This window comes from Galeopterus variegatus, unplaced genomic scaffold (genome assembly GCF_000696425.1).
Source record: "Galeopterus variegatus unplaced genomic scaffold, G_variegatus-3.0.2 Scaffold2695, whole genome shotgun sequence".
Taxonomy (NCBI): domain Eukaryota; kingdom Metazoa; phylum Chordata; class Mammalia; order Dermoptera; family Cynocephalidae; genus Galeopterus; species Galeopterus variegatus.
The window spans coordinates 109,868-127,816 of record NW_007728806.1 but is presented as its reverse complement, the minus strand read 5'-3'; the positions used below and the strand labels follow the sequence as shown (position 1 = coordinate 127,816).

Below are 17,949 nucleotides of genomic sequence, written 5' to 3'. Positions count from 1 at the left end.
GCGCTAGTTCTGATCCTCAGCCTCAAGAGGCCTTGCAATTCCTGCTATTGCCTGCTTGGAACACTACCATGGAAAAAAACCTGGGCCATCCTACCAGAGAAGACACATGGAAAGTAACCAGCTCATGGTCCCAAATAATCCCCAAATATGAGTGAAGTCATCTTGGACTGCCCAACCACAATTGAGCCACCAGATTACTTCAGCCACATGAGTGACCCTATATATACCTAGAAAAAAAGACTAGCTAAGGCCAACCCAATTTGAAAAATCAAGAGCAAATAAACTGTTGTTGTTTTAAGCCACTATGCTTTTATATTATATTACATTATAAAAATAATGTAATATTTTATTTTAAATTATGTTACATCTAAATATATGTATAATTTTATGTGTAACCCCAATTTTAAAAATAACTCAAAAATAGGAAAACATAACTAAATTTTTAAAAATAGACAGCAGATTTGAATAAATACCTCACCAAAGAAGATTAATGAACAGCAAATAAGACATTAAAAAAATGCTCAACATCACCAAGTATAGAAATGCAAATTGAAACTTTAATAAGATAATACTATATAATCTATTAGAACAGCTGAAACATAGGTAACAAGTGCAAGCAAGGATAAGAACAAGTCAAACTCTCAAGGATCACTGGTCGGAATTTCAAATGATACAGGTACTCTGGAAAATATTTGGGTGGCTTCTTATACAGTTAAAAATGCACTTAACATATGACCCAACACTCCCACTCCTAGGTATTTACTGAAGAGAAATAAAAACTTGTGTTCACACAAAAACCTATAGGGCAAAAGTTAAGAGCGGCTTTATTCATAATTGCCAAAAAATGGAAACAACCTGACATTCCTCAATTGGTGAATGGATTTTTTGGAAAAACAAAACTGTGATACATCTATGCAATAGAATACCATTCAACATTAAAAAGGAATGACAATACTACTCAGCAATACAAAAGAATAAGCACAATAACCATATGTACAATAACACTGATGAATCTCAAATATATTATGCTAAATTTAAAAAGCCAAACTCAAAAGGCTTTATTTTACACTGCATGATTACATTTATGTGACATTCTGGAACAGGAAAAAATATGGGATAGATGATAGATCAGTATAAGTCAGGGTAAGGAGGTGGTGATAGAATTTGACTACAAGGGGGCACAACAGAATTCTGGGGGAGGAGTTGGAATTCTTCTATAACTTGATTGTGGTAGTGGTTACATGACTAAGCATTTGCCAAAACTCATAGACCTCTACACTAAAACAAGTAAATTTTACTTAATGAAAATTTTTCATCAATAAGTCAGACTTAAACACACATACACACACATACATGTATACCTACACATACACACAGAAATACACAGCAACTTCCCATACACTGAGCTTATACATTTGCATCCCTTAGAGAAATGATTTTTAAATCATTTTCCTAAACTTGTAGCACTATCAACAAAATTCGCAAATTCTAGCTGGAAGGTCGATGAACTACTTTTAAAATTATTGTCCTGAATATAAAAAATTGTAGTTTCGGGCTTCTGGATTGCTTTCCAATTCCGAACCATATGCCTTATCTCAAAGAAATGACCTAGTTTTACAGTCATCCGAATTAATCCTTTATGGTCTGGCTTATGAATAAATTTTCTAATAAGAAAAAGACATACGAAATTAAGTACAAAATGTTGGCTGAATTACAATAGGAGACAAAAAATCCCAATGCCAGTAGCATCTCCATTGCTCTCCTTTTCATGCCAATGGCTCTGAAGTAAAATCCCTTTGGATAAAACACAAATGGCCCCACCAGTGAAGTCAATGGAAGGGCCCAGGGAGGTTTTCTTCCCCAATAAGAGAAAATAACTACTTATTTATTTTTCTAAAATTACATGTCTTTATATAAAAATGGGCTCATTTGCTTAGTCTGTGTTTTTAGATTGCATTTATATGATATTCCAGCATGACTTATTTAGTGCTTCAGCTCTTAGAAATTGACTCTACATTTAAATGTAGTAATTGAAAATTTAATTTCAACATGTAAGAATATAAAGAAAGTGACACAAAAGGCCCAAAGATTATTTTGCATTAGAAACAACAGATACTAAAGGCAAGCTTTCCTTCATGCAATAAAAACAAGACACTTGGCAATCAGAAATAAATGGAAGTATCAGTATTGAAGGTGAAAGTAGGAAAAAGTGAGCAATTGTTTGTGAGCCTAAATTTTAAGAGGCAAAATATTCTTTAAGGAACAAAATTCCCATGATGTAAAACAAGATTTTACTATAATCAAAGCAAACTTCATTATCAGCTACAGCGGCAGCTATTCTTGGTGATCTCTTACCTGAGACTTTTAATTGAAATTTTGGGCTCATGGATTTCTCTCTGTTTTCTGCACATGGAGGCAATATAGTTAACTCCTCAGTGCTCAAACTTTGGAGGCATTTTACTGGGATTCAAAATAGGCTCTACCACTTGTGAAAAGTGTGACTTTGGGCAAATTTAAATTAGTTAACATCCCTATGATTCTTCATCTGTAACATGCTTATAAAAATAGTACTAGCATCTCATAAAGATATTGTGGAATTCAATGAGATTATCTATTCAGAGTACTTGGCACTGTACCTGGTATATAATAAACTCAATAAATGATAGCTATTATTACTAATCCCTAAATAATCCGTCTTTAGTTCTCATAAAGCATGACTGAATAAGACTCTACTGAAAGATCACCTCCTTCATGATGCTCCCTAATTACCCTCCGGCAGGAAATAAAATGATACACAAATTCAAGAAGTTATCTACTTTCAAGTCACTGACCATTTACCACCTTGCTGAATGACACTACTACTACAAATGATAGGGATGATGTTTCATTCATATTTGTAAAACTCCTAACACTTAGCATTGCCTTCCATCAGACATAAAAAAAAAAAAAACCCCAAAATATTATTATGGTGAAGAAAAAAGTACAGACCTAGGCAAAGGGAAAGATTGAGTTCTAAAGAAAGGGTGAAGGTCATCTTCGTTTCTAGCCTCAACCTCTATCTTGAGAGACAGAAAACACTAAATACATGGTCATCTTCATTTATAAATTAAAGGAATTAGAAGATTCTAGATAACTTTTAAACTCAATAACTTTGAAAAACATATAGAGATCTCCTATGTAACACAATGTTTACTTGCTCTCTGAAAATAGGAGACTTTGGTTTTCCAAACAAATGATAATAATAATAAGAATGATAATAATTCTCCAACTTCCAGATCCAGTTGTTTTATTTAATGATAAATATTTTCTTCATTTTAATAGTTTGCAGTTAGACTGACCTAGCCTCCCAATCACTTTAATGTCTTTGTTATAGTTCATATGATAAAATTTTTAATATATACTAATTTAAATCATTCAAATTTTGGATTTAATACATCAAATTGTCAAGATGCTGAAGATAACTGTAAATAAAATATAAGTGCCTAATGGCATAATTTTTCTATATTAAAATTCATATATAAAATAAGGTTTGCCACTATGGAGAAATTCTCTATATTAAATATATAGAGATGCCATTGGTATAAAAAAATACCCTAAGATATCTAAATTTTTGCAAAGACAGCAGTTTCTAGAAATTAACTATTTTTCAATAGCTGAATGAAGCCCTACAGCTTAAAATAAATACAATATTTCATCATTCTTCCTTCAGTATTTTAGAACCTACCGGAGAGATTCAGCCATTCGCCTCAAATCTTCATTCTGTTGTTTTAAGCGTTCAAGCTTTGCCAGAATCTTGGAGAGTTCTCTGCTAGAGTGATCAGGGTGGTCATTATCTCGTACCAAATGACCACCTATGTAAAATAGCAAAGTCCCCCAAGCAAAAAGAATGAGCATAATCCAACGCCAGGAACCAGTCCATGGCCGCATTTTCAGATTTTCAACTCACTCCCCTGGCTTCCTGGAGCTCAAAGAATTGAAAACATGGTAACTGTTTCTAGTTAGTGCACAGGTGAATAGACTTCTGCTGTTTCAACACATGGTGCTTCAGACAAATTAGTCTCTCTGGTTGTCCTGTGGTGAATCTTTGAAAGGAATCCTTCTGGTGATATGAGTAGAAGTTTTATTGTCCTGTGCTTCATAGACTTTACATGCTGTGGAAAGAGTAAGAAATGTATTTAAATTTTTAGGATATGTAAAATAGCATATGCTGAAGATTCACGGAATTAAAGGAAACACATTGGTGTTTCCATCATCACTTTTCCTTCCTATGTTATTGTAAATAGATCATATATGGTGACTAAAACATTGTATCTTTGAATAATCAGGCAAAAACAAAATGTATTCAACTATGTATTTTGGGCTAATGTGTTCATTATCTCAAACAGAAACATGTTCTCTGTATAAGTAAATTCATTTCTACAAGTTCTCTACTCCATCCCCTTCCATCTCACTGTTCAGCTGCCATTATACTGTTTAACTCTGCAGGTGAGAGGTAAACTGTCACTTTTAGGATAAATTATAAAAGTGACATGCATACTAGTCAAGCAAAGGTTACCACACCCATTAACCAGCTGGCAACCACTCCAAACATCACAAGCAAAGGTTCAAATGGATCAGGCTCAATTTCTTGCTCAAATTCATTAAAAATACCAACAATTAAAACAAAAGTCTAATACCAGTTAAATCCCAGTGACTGTGCATCTAAAACTACATATGCACATGCTTTCCCAGGCTTGGTTATAGGTTTCATTGATCATTTCTCCATCATTAACCTTAGAATTCTCTTGGAAAACAAAACTATTTTCTGCCCAAAGAGAGAATTTGTAGGCAAAGATAAAATTTAAATCCATTTAACAATTCCAGAGCTATAGAAAAGAAGTCATATGTCCAGATGCAGAGTTTTTTGTAAAAGAAAAGAGAGAAAAGATAAGAAATAGCTCTGTATGTAAGACCGAGTGTGAGGGGCACTTGACCACTAATGAAACAAAAGATTAGTTAGAAAAGTTGGAGAAAAGGCTTCAAAAATAAGAGCACAGGGCCACTATTTTTCTAATTTTGAACCTCAAATCTCAATTGTTTTTAAACGACCAGGTATTCAAAGAGAAGTAAATCTCTTCAAATGAGTGTCTTACAAACACTCTACTTCCTTCCCATTTACTCCTATACTAGGTACCTTGATGTTACTGGTTTATGCTGGCTAAAACACCGAATGAAAAGAATTATACTCATTGAGAAATGCTCGAAAACTAAATTAAAAAGCAATATCCCAAATGAAAAATGTTTTAATTATTTTTTAATTGTCACATATTATACATATTTATGGGGTACAGAGTTATATTTCAATACATATATACAATGTGTGATCATCAAATGAGGATAATCACCATATTCATCATCACAAAAATTTATCACTTCTTTGTGATGAGAACATTTGAGCTCCTCTCTTCTAGTCACTTCAGAACAATATCATAAATTATTGTTAATTATAGATGCCTAGTACTACTATAAACTCCTAGAGTTTATTTTTCCTGTTTAGCAATAATTTTGTATCTGTGAACCAATTTCTCTCTATACACCTTCCCAAACTCTAGTAACCACAATTCTACTCTCTACTCTATAAGATCAACTTTTTTGCAGCTCCCACATGAGTGAGAATATGCAGTATCAAGAACTCTTTTTTTACTGAATTCACTGTTCCTCCTGTTCCTTTCTCAAAACTCTTGTCAAAACCCTGCTCCTCTAATTTTGAATTCTCAGGTATCCATATCTATCCACAAAAACATAAGAATAATTAAAGTATATTCAATGTTTCAGGTAAAAGATCTAATCATTTGAGGTCTGCTTTTCATCTTATGTAGAAAAAATGCAGACATTTAGAGGTTCCTGATTAAAAAAAACAAAAAAATGAATCAACTCTGATGGCCTAAGGGATGGATTCAATTCAGTAAGTCAACAAAAAATTTAAGTATTAACATTTGAGTTAATAATACTTTTTATGACAACATATGCAATACTATCATATCATTGTAGGGAGAAGTTGGTTAACAGATACATAGGGGCTGGCCCGGTGGCGCACTCGGTAGAGTGCGGCGCTTGGGAGCGTGGCAGCGCTCCCGCCTAGGGTTCAGATCCCATATAGAGACCGGTCTGCTCACTGGTTGAGCGCGGTGCGGGTGCGACACCGAGGGTTGCAATCCCGTTGCCGGTCGCAGTACAGGTGTGACACCGAGGGTTGCGATCCCGTTACCGGTCACGAAAAAAGACAAAAAGGAAAAAAAAACCAAAACAGATACATAGAGGAACCTATATCCTAGTTAATTCTAAGCTATTAAGATAGACATATAGAAAATATTTAAAAATTTTTATCTTACCCTTCAAAGCAAAATAACTTAGACAGACGTCTGTGATAAACAACCAAAGCAAAGAGAGCTTTCTAAAAAAGAATAATTTAAATAACAAATAATAAAAAGATGTGCTGAAACATTTTACTTGTAAACATTATCATAAATATTCAGAAAGCTAGCAAAAGACATAATATAACTTGAATAATAACACAAGTGTTTACAGAGACAAATTTTGTAATAAAAAAGTACTTTAGATTTTTATAAACCACCATCAAAAATATCCAAGATACTAAATTACTACATTATACAGCAATATTGATAATAATATAAGTTGTAAAAAGCAAGAAATTATTGTAAGAGCAAAACATGGTCATTTTCTTAATTAACAGCATTATTTTAACTCAGTTTTTGGAGAGAGTATTTCCCAGGATTTTATTGTTCTCAGCCAACATTTTAAAACAGGATCAACAAAACCAAGCCAAGCTGAAAAACAGGTAATTTTTGATGTAATTTTCCTTAGAATGGTTTAAATGAGCAGTCATAGAAGAATTCTTCCTTATCTACTAACCACAGTGAATGCTTGCTTACTTGCTTATGTTTGCTGTTTATTATTTGAACAATGCCTGCTAAAATATAAACTACATGATTTTCTTTACTTTTTCTTCCCCCCTCCAAATGAATAGGTCCTTTATTCCATCATTAAAATTTACAAGCATGTCTTGGGAATCATCCTGTCGCTTGCTTCTGTAGTTGGACAACTCTTAGCTCTTATTCGTCATCCTGCCGAACTGTTCCTTTTTCAGAGACATAAATACCATCCAAAAATTTTCTGATATCCTTGTTTTTATCTGTTGTGGCTTGCTGGATCAAAGCAGCTGAATTTGAAACAAGTTCAATGTCATTTCCTTCAAGGATTAACTCATCTTTCTGGGCTTGAGGGAGTGAACAAGCAACAGCTGTCCTCATCCGAACCCTGCGGATGTATTTTTCACCCAAGAAATTCTGGATTTCAACCCATTCTCCTGAATAACGATGTTGATGGGGAAGTGAGCCTACACAGACCTCATCTTGTACTGGAAGCTCAGCGTAACACCCTTGATCACGCCCTGTACATGAATACAGATAGTGCGAACAGTAGCCAGTTCCTTTCTATTTCCCCACCATTTGTCAACCTGGAGACTCTTCTTTTTCTTTCCAAGGAGACTGAGCTCTACATCGATGTGATTGAAGTCCCTCCGCAGGGTTCCTTGGGGGCCCTTCACTATAACTGTGTGTCCCTTCAGAGTGATGTCGACATTTTCTGGAATATCGACAGTCTGATTGCTGAGAATGGTCTTCATTCTCGCAGTAGATGTGGCAAAAAGAGCTTTTTATTCTTTTGCTAGCTGGTACAGGGATCGAACCCTGGATCTTGGTGTTATAAGCACCACACTCTAACCAACTGAGCTAAATGGCCAGCACTAAAATTTTTGTTCATTTTGTTCAGTGATGTATCCCAAGCACTTAGAACAGTACTTGGCACTTAGTAGGCACTAATAAATATTTTTGAATAAATGAATGACTAAGTGAATAAGTGAAAGAAGGGTGCCATATATGACATATACTAGAATAACATACGCCATGGAATCCAGCATCAGCTTCAACTGCATTTATGCCCCACTTAGGACAGCAAATCTGAATCCAGAAAGTGAGAGTAGTATTATAAAGAAAACCATTCAAAAATGAAATCATTAATAAACTTTAGAATTTATATTGTCAACCTATATCTTATAAAACACTCCTAAATGATTAAAATTAACTGGTCTAAAAGGCTATACACACAGAAAGAGAAATACCGCATGTCCTCACTCATAAGTGAGAGGGAGGGAGAGAATGAATGAAGGAAGGAAAGTCACAATAAAACATTATATTTTCAGAAGGAGAGAACAGAACTATAGTTATTAGAGGTGGGAAAGGGGGAAGGGGAGAGGGGTTAGGGTGTAATTGGGTAAGGGACACAAAGAATAACTATGATTTGTAATGATGAACATGCTAATAAGATTGAATTGATCATCACATGCTGTACGAAAATACTAACAGTCAACTCTGTACCTCATGAATATGTATAATCAGTTATGTTTCAATTCAAAAACTAAATGGAAAAAAATAAATTCTGAAGCAGGGAAAAATAAAACAAAAGGCCATATGACCAGTAGTCTTATGATTTATCTTTTAACCATGAGAAAATAATTTCTCTTCACTTTGTCTTATTTCCTCATCTAGAAAATTCACTTTGCAAAGACAATGGTGTCACTGAAAAAAGTATGAACAGCCTTTTATATGAAAGCCACTCAATATTTGTGAAAGTATTAGTGAAAATATTTTAAATTTATTAGTAAAAATATTTCAACATTAATTACATATACCATGAGCTAATTTGACTAAAATTTATATAGCAGTGTTCGTTGAAATTTTTTTTCTTATAATGGTTGTTTTCTTTTCAAGTATTTATAAATTTCTTCCCACTTGGGAATCAAATAGTACCCTTCTTCTGCCGAATATTAAATGAATTGAAATATGTCAGGCTTCCTTCTGCAAATTTATTTAACTAGTGATTTCATTTTTTTAAGGTACTAAGATATTTAAATTCTTTTCTTTTGGTATTTGCAGAGAGTCTCTGGGTTATACTTGTTTAATATCTCTGGAACAATAAATATCTGTGATTTTTCAAAGTAGTTTCCTGAATCTGGAAGCTAGAGTGCAGAACCAGTAAGATCAGGAGCTTTAAAAGAGTTGCTGTGAGGCTTAAATGAGGTTAATATAGTCATCCCTCAGTATCCATAGAGGATTGGTTCCAGGACTTCCCATGGATACCAAAATCCTCAGATGTACCAGTCCCCAATATAAAATGATGAAGCATTTGCATGTAACCTTTGCACTTCCTCCAGTATACTTCCAATCATTTCTAGATTACCTATAATACCTAATACAATGTAAATACTAAGTAAATAGTTGTTACACAGTATTGTTTAGGGAATAATGGCAGGAAAAGTCTGTAATGTTCAATATAGATGTAATTTTTTTATGAGTATTTTCAATCCATGGTTGGTTGAATCCACGGCTGTGAAACCCCTGGATATGGAGGGCCAACTGTATGTATAAATCATTTACTATAATGCTTGGCACATAAGAGGTGCTCAATAAAAGGCAATTTTATTTTAATGCTGACAAGATGTGGATATTTTCAATCCATGGTTGGTTGAATCCACGGCTATGAAACCCCTGGATATGGAGGGCCAACTGTATGTATAAATCATTTACTATATTGCTTGGCACATAAGAGGTGCTCAATAAAAGGCAATTTTATTTTAATGCTGACAAGATGTGGAAATTAAAATTATGGGTACCAGAATCAGCCATGCCTAGACTGGAGTCACAGTTCTGCTACATCATAGCGTTTTAAATAAAATAACCTATGGGAAGCACTAAGCACACCATGTAGCAAATTATTATGAGTATACGTTAAGGCTGTTATATTATTTTATAAACCCAATTATAATTACTTACATAATTAATCTACTGCATGTTGTTGCACGCAGCTTCTAAAATAGCTGCCAATGATCTGTGTCAAGTATCCATGCCCTTATGTCATCTCTTCCTTTTGAGTGTAGACTGGACCTAGTGACTTGCTTCTTAAATACAATACAGCAGAAGTGATAGGATTTCACTTCCAAGATAAGGTTACAAAAGACTGGACCTACTGTCTTGTTCACATTCTCTCTACTTGCTCATCTTAATGATACAAGTTTCCATATTGTGAGCTGCCCTATGAAGAGGCTCATGTGGAAAGGAACAGAGAACAGCCTCCAACCAACAGCCAATGAAGAACTAAGGACCTTAGTCCTAAGGCCACTAGCACCTCATAAAGTTGTTGAGTCCTGCCAACAACTATGTGAGTGAGTTTGGAAATGTACCATCACCAGTCAAGCCTTCAGATGAATGCAGCTTCAGTCTACATCTTCACTGCAGGCTTTTAAAAGACCCTGAGCCAGAGAATGTAGCTGAGCTGGAGGATGCAGTTAAACCATCCCCCAATGTTTGACCAACAGATAATAAATGTTTTAAACCACTTAGTCTTAGGGTAATTTGTTATGCAGTAATAGATAATTAATACACATGTCTACCTTCCCTACTAGACTGAGGACCTGGTACTCAGTTCACATTCAGTTCATTTCCATCCCCAGAAAGTTGTACAAAGCCTGGGACACAGAGTAGGAATTCAAGATGCAGGATAGAGCTGAATCTTAATCACATCTCCTTATATATCCTGCAAATACCCCTTATAAATGGTACAAAAACAAGCCTCAATTTATAGAAAATAAAAGCTTTGACAGATAAAATTACAACTATTGGTTTTATACCATATCAGAAATCTAAATGCATTTTTAATGTTTACTAATATTAATAAAAGAACAAAAGAAAGAATAACTGGTATGAAAGAATAACTGGTACTAGATTATGCTCACATGTAAATTAGAAAAATTTTTAAAAACCTATTTAGAAAAACTGTTTTCAGGTATTGGGCAATGGTCGCACAAGATTGTAATGCCTTAGAGAAGACTAACAATAAAAGTAAACCCTACAATCACTCTACCCTTCTGCCTAGAGGAATCTACTGAACACCAGCATAGAAAGGGATAATCCAAACAAAGCACAGCCATCTCCCTCAAGTGAGAAGACAGAGACCACAGTTCAGGGAGTTTAAGGTAGGTGGAATTTGCAAGACAGTGTACTAAGGAGGAGATAGCTTCCCACAGAAAAAGCTACAGAAATTTGCGTAGGAGATCCTTTGAGTCTTTTGGCTGGATATTAAGCTATGCATACATAGTAACGCCTCATGAGGCTGGCAAACAACAATTATCAAGGAAAGAAAAATTAAAAACTGAGTAGCTGAAAGCTGAACATCTTAGAAACTGTACAAAATTGGGAGACCTATGAGTTCCAACCAAGTACAATGAAAATACCACATACAAAACTGGAATATCGAGTAAAAACCCAAGAAATAATATATCTTAGAAGTTAGGATTAAGGAAGCAGGAATCAGAAAATGTTTTCTGTAAAAGGATAGGACAGCAATATCTTAGGCTTTGTGGGACATATACAGACTCTGCCATATATTCTTAGGTTTTATTTTTGTTTCTTTATAATCCTTTAAAAGTATAAAATCCATTCTTAGCTCAAGGGCTATACAAAAACAGGCTGTGTACCATATTTGGCTCATAAGCCAAAGTTTACTGACTCTAGCCATGGAATAAAGGCTATGCTAAAAAGATCCCTAACAAAGCTTAAAAACAAGCTACAAAAGGATCAAGGTGACCCAAAAGTAAATTAACTTCCTGTCAAAATAAAAGTCAACATTCTTTAAAGCAAGATAACAGAACACAGACTTTCAACAATATAAAGTTCATATTGTCCAGTGACTAATCAAAAATTACAAAGAATACAAAAAGAGATCATCCTGTGATGCAGGCATCCAAGGACCTGCTAAAAGCCAAGGATAGAACTGGAACATTGAGAAAACACTACAGCCCCCTAGGCTCCACACCAGGAATAAGGTAGCAGCAAGACCACTATTGCAGAAATTTTAAATCATGTAATTTTAAATTCAGTAAAGTTAACTACTGTAATAACAAACAAACAAAGAAACCCAACTCAATTACAGACTAAATTGACTCAACCTTAACTCCCACAACACCATCCACACGTGCACAAACACTCAACACTCAATCCCCCACCACACTCAATCCCAGTTCCCCAACCACACATACACATTTCTGGGCATAAATACTATTCACCTCAGTCTTTATTGCCCTTTACTTACAATGTCTGACATGCAACAAAAAATCATGAGACACACACACACACATACACAAAAAAAGCAAGAAAAACAAAATATTGTCAAAAAGACAAAGCAAACCCCTCAACCAGACCCATAAATAAATCAGATGTTGCAAGTATCAGACAGAAAATTTAGAATAATTATGATTGATATATTAAAGGATCTCATGGTAAATTATTGGCAGTATACATGAACAGATAAGAGATTTAACAGAGAAGAAATGCTAAATAACTATAAAAACAAAATATCAGAGAGCCTTCAAGAGGATTACTGGAAAATTAGACAAAGCTAAAAAAAAAAAAATCAGCTTGAAGAGAGATCAATAAATATTATTCAAAATGAAACCCAGGGCCAGCCCGGTGGCGCACTGGATAAGTGCGCCGCTTGGGAAGCGCGGCGGCGCTCCCCCCCCGAGGGTTCGGATCCCACATGCAGACCGGTTCCTGCTCACTGGCTGAGCGAGGCGCAGGGGCAACGCCGTGGGTTGCGGTCCCGTTGCCGGTCCCCGGTCCGGTGCGGGGCAACACTGAGGGTTGCGATCCGTTGCCGGACACGGAAAAAGACAAAAGACAAAAAAAAAAAAAAAAAAAATGAAACCCAAAGGGGGAAAAAAAGGATTCAAATAAAAAATTTAAAAAACAGAATAGGAAATTTGAAAGCTCTGGGACAATATCAAATAATGTTTAATTGGACTTCGAAAAGATGAGGAGAGGGAGAATGGAGCAGAAAACCCTTTTTTAAAAGATGAGAATTTTCCAAAGTAATGAATGATAACAAACCACAGATTGAAGAAATGCAGAGAACTACCAGCAGGATAAATTCAAACTTCAGACAAATCTGTTGAAAAACAAAGATAATGAGAAAATCTTATGTGTAACTAAAAAAAATATATTACATACATAGAAACAAAGAATGAGAACATTGTGTCAGAAACAATGCCAGTCAGAAGACAATGGAACATCTTTAAAATACTAAACCCAGTAAAAATATCTTTCAAAGGTTAAGGTAAAACAAAAACTTTTCCAGAAAAAAGGGGGGGAGAAAGCTAAATATTATTCCATGCCAGCAAAACTGCACTAGAAGTACGACACCAGACAAAAATTTGGATCTAAACAGAGAAATAAATAGCACAAGATATGGTAAAATCTAAAACACATGAGACATTTTCCCTTAATTTAATCACATTAAAAGATAAACAGCTGTCTAACTCAAAAATGATAACATGTTAACATTGGGTTTATAATAGAAAGATATACGACAAAACACAAAAAGATGGTAGGGAGGAAATAGAAGTACACTGTAGTAAAGTTCTCACTTCACATGAACTGGTATATTATTTGAAAGTAGCCTGATAACTTAAAGACATATATTATAAGCCCTAGAGGTACACTGTCTGCTTCAACAGCTAATAACTACACACAACTATTTAAATTAGAATTAAAGTTAAAAATTTATTTCCTCAGTCACATTAGCTACATTTCAATTGCTCAAATAGCCACCTGTGTCTAATAGTTACCATTACGAATGGTGCAGATACAGAGCATTTCCAACATCAGACAGCATTCCCCCAGAAAAACAATATTTTTTAATAAAATAAAAAGGTAAAACAAAAAAGCAACAGTGAAGATAAAATGGAATAAAAAATAAAAGAGTAATTCACAATAGAAAACAGAGAGTGAAGAAGATAGGATATCTGATAAAGATTAGTGCTATGGGATTTCTCAGAGAGGAGAGAGTTCACCATCTTAAAAGGACCAGGAAAAGTTTCACAGTTGCAGTAGTAAAAACACATTTGAAGTACAAGAAATGGCATGAGCTAAGGTCTTTGTTCTCTAGGATGGTCACTTCTGAAGCATTCTCTGCTGTGCCACAAAGTAGCTCACCTTCTAAATAAGATACTTCACTCAGTGCAACCATTCATTTGTCTTATTTATTTTAATAGAACGCACCTACCATGTATTTTACCTAAATCTATACTACATCATAATTCATTCACTCACCCGTTCGAAAAATACTTACTGTGTCCCTGTTACACGAAAGACACTATTTTAGGCACTGGGACAAAACAAACAAAAATAACTGCCATCAAGAGGTAATATTCTAGCGGATTCTGATTGCAAAAGGACCACTAAAACAAACAACAATACCAACAACAAAATACCCTCATGTTACAGCAACTAACATTCTGAGTGATGTAATACAAATTGAATATAAACTATACCACCTAATTACATTTCTTTTTTTTTTGCTATCATTTTATTGTGCTTAATTTAAGCATGAGATTGAACATAGCTACCTGTACAACACAAAAATGATACAATACTATAATTTTAAAAACATATCAAAATATATGTGTATTGTCAGGATAAAACCTTGTAATTTATTGCTGTAACAGATGTATTACAGAATGTTTAAAATCATACACAAACAGATGATTATTGTGTCAAGTTTTATTACAGAGCTGAAACTAAGCTACTTTCAAAGTTTTATTACAAACAATTTAGTATCTTTATTAGCTCCAGGTATACTGAATAAAATCTTCAGAGGTGGAGTCTCTATTCAATTTACAATGATTATGATGGTAACTGTGTTGCTATCATTGTGACCATGACCATCATCCTAATTCCCTGAAAATATAAGCAGACTATGCTGTATTGCCTTTTTTTCCTTTTTCTAAATCGAACATTCTTTTTAACTTTTTTTTTTACATACAGTAAGCTGTACATAACTAATGAATATACCTTGATGAGTATGAAGGTAAGTAAATTCATCACCACTAATCTATGCCATAAACCTATCCATCACCTGCAAAAGTTTCCTCCCACTCTCTCATTTATTTGTGTGTGTGTGGGGGGGGGTGTTAAGAGCACTTTATGTAAGATATATCCTCTTAGCAAAATTTTAGGTATACAATACCTTATTGTTAACTATTAGCACTATGCTGTACAGTAGATCTCTAGGACTTATTTATTTTACATAATCAAAACTTTGTACTCTTTGACAAATATGTCCCCATTTTCCCTTCTCCTACATTTCTTAAAGATAGAAATAGTTCAGTCACTCCACTAGAAACAACAAAAATGCAGTACCACTTATAACACTATCAAACTGACTGTTCTTTTTTTTTTTTTCCCTTTTGTCTTTTTTCGTGACCGGTAATGGGATCGCAACCCTCAGTGTTACGCCCATACCGCGACTGGCAACGGGATCGCAACCCTCGGTGTCGCGCCCGCACCGCACTGCGCTCAGCCAGTGAGCGGACTGGTCTCTATATGGGATCCGAACCCTTTGTGGGAGCTCCGCCGTGCTCTCAAGCGCCGCACTCAGCCGAGTGCGCCACCGGGCCGGCCCTCAAACTGACTGTTCTTAAGTCTAACAAATAAGAAAAGAACAATAGCCACATTTGGCATCTGACTGTGTAAAACGATGCTTCCAAGAGTCACATTCACATGGCTTCACTTTTATGAGAAGGCCAGAAGATGAATATGTGACAATCTGCTGTAGAAATGACCATAAGCCTGGTCTGCTAGGAACCAAGTTCATAGAAGGACTGACTTCTAAACTCAAAAATAATTCAGCACTTATTTAACTAATATACATATGTGTACCTTATGCAAAGGGCAATATGGTGTTATACATCAAATATTTACATATACATGCCTTTTGACAAGAAATTCCACTAGCAGGAATTTATACTAGGATGCATTGTAACATGCAAACAAAATATGTTCACAAGGCTATTCATTACAGCATTGTTTGTTATAGCTCAAAACTGGAAAAAACATAATTGCCCATCAAAAGATGTGTGGCTGAATAAATTATTAATTACTTACCCCCCCAAAATTTTTTTTACTATGATGCCAACAAGGAGGAAAACGGGACTCATAACCAAGAAGAAACTCAACCAATTAAAACAAATCCAGAAAACAGAGATGAGGATGATAGCAGACAAGAACACTAAAACAATTCTCAAATTAAATGCTAGGATTTAAAGAAATAAATGAATACACTGAAAAAAACTGTAACAAAAAATACAACTTGAACAAAAAAAAATACAATATCTGAATATTTTAAGAGATTTTCTGGAAAGGCTTCAGAGTAGATTAGATACTGCAGAAAAGTTAAGTAAACTTGAAAACAGATTAACAGAAATTTTTCAAAGTGAAGCCAAAGAGAAAAAAACCTAGAGAGGGTAGCCACTGTTGACAGGACTTATCTTTAGATACTGTGGTATTTTACAGCTTCACCACAGCTGCATCACCTTATAGTGACTAATATTATGAATGAAAAACTGTTCAGATGCTAAAAGGCAAATAAAAGTCATCCATCATCACTAGCAAAAAAGCTATTTACAATATCGGCTTCAGAGCTGGTTGGAAATCTATAGGCAATTCCCCACCTTGGTGTGCAGCTTAAAAAACAAAGTCCACTAGAATATCACCTCTTGAAGGCAGTTATTTTTTGTCTGATTTGTTCACTGCTACATTCCCAGGGCCTAGGATAGTGTCTTTTATGTAATAGGGACTCAATAAGTATTTTTTCAATGTGTAAGTAAATGGGTCATGGTATTGTATAGACATATAAAATACATGGTAGATTTCTTCCAGGTGCTTTCCAGTGTAAATATTATAAGAACCATACTGCATATCTAAAAATAAATAAAGCTTATATAACACGAATGACTGCACTGAGTAAAGTTCCTCATTTAGAAGGAACATTTATGCAATGGAATACTATTCATCAGTAAAAAGGAACAAACTACTGATATCACAACAACATGGATGAATCTCAAAAACATTCCTGACAGAAGTCAGGGACGAAAAAGAATACACACTGTATGATTCCATTTATATGAAGCTTTACAACAAAGAAACTAATATGTAGTAACTGTAATCGGACTAGTGCTTGCCAGCAAGCAAGATGATTGATTAAAAAGGGAAATGACATCTATATGAGGGAATAGATTTGAGAAAAACTATCTAACTGTACACTTAATATGGGTATGTTTAATTGATATAAATTATATTCAACAAAGATAAAAAAATTGAAGAGAAAATATAAACTATCGCTATTTGGGGAATATAATTGAAAATGTCAGTAACTGAAAGCTGCTAATTCATTAAATGCCTAAATTATGTGTTTGCCTTTTAAGTTTATATGAGACAGTTTTTTTCAGGAAAATCATCATAGTACATTCTTACCTTTAAAGAAAAAAGTTCAACAGTTAGTATTCTATAGATATGATCAATTTCAATCCAAATGTTAATGTGAAAGTCGTATTTTTCACACATTTCTGACAGTAAGAATCAATTCAATTAACTAGTAATATAAGTAATAAACTGTAGAGAAATTCTGCTGAACCTTTTTAGCAGTATAACCTTTTATTAGAACAAAAGAAATGATCATAAATATTCATATAATTCCCTAAATTACAATAAATATATACTACAGTTTTAAAAGTTACCTTTAGAACAATTTACTTTTTTAACAACCAGAAAGAATAAAAACCAAAATCATTATTACAGATTGTTTCTTGAAGTAATTCAGTAAAATGTAATGAATCGAAAAATTCAACAAAAATGCAATCATTTATTCAACAAATTTAATGAATGATGACTACAATGCAACAGAGGTTAAGCATAACACATTTTAAAGTCATATTTTCTTCATTATCAATGCTAGGAAACAAATTTTTTTTTTTTTTTTTTTTTTTTTTTTTTTTTTTTT

At 34.2% G+C, this 17,949-nt stretch overlaps 1 protein-coding gene and 1 pseudogene across 4 annotated transcripts in view; both read right to left on the bottom strand.

Annotated features, from left to right (window-relative positions):
* Positions 1–17,949, bottom strand: part of FUT8 (fucosyltransferase 8 (alpha (1,6) fucosyltransferase)) — a 248,246-nt gene that overhangs the window by 147,448 nt on the left and 82,849 nt on the right. For all 4 annotated transcript variants that reach the window (XM_008582682.1, XM_008582683.1, XM_008582684.1 and 1 more), the window contains one exon: positions 3,725–4,151. In XM_008582682.1, the coding sequence (XP_008580904.1) occupies positions 3,725–3,927 (203 nt within the window). In that variant the 5' untranslated portion in view covers positions 3,928–4,151. The remainder of the gene's footprint in view (positions 1–3,724; positions 4,152–17,949) is intronic.
* On the bottom strand, positions 7,113–7,696 carry LOC103598643 (annotated as a pseudogene).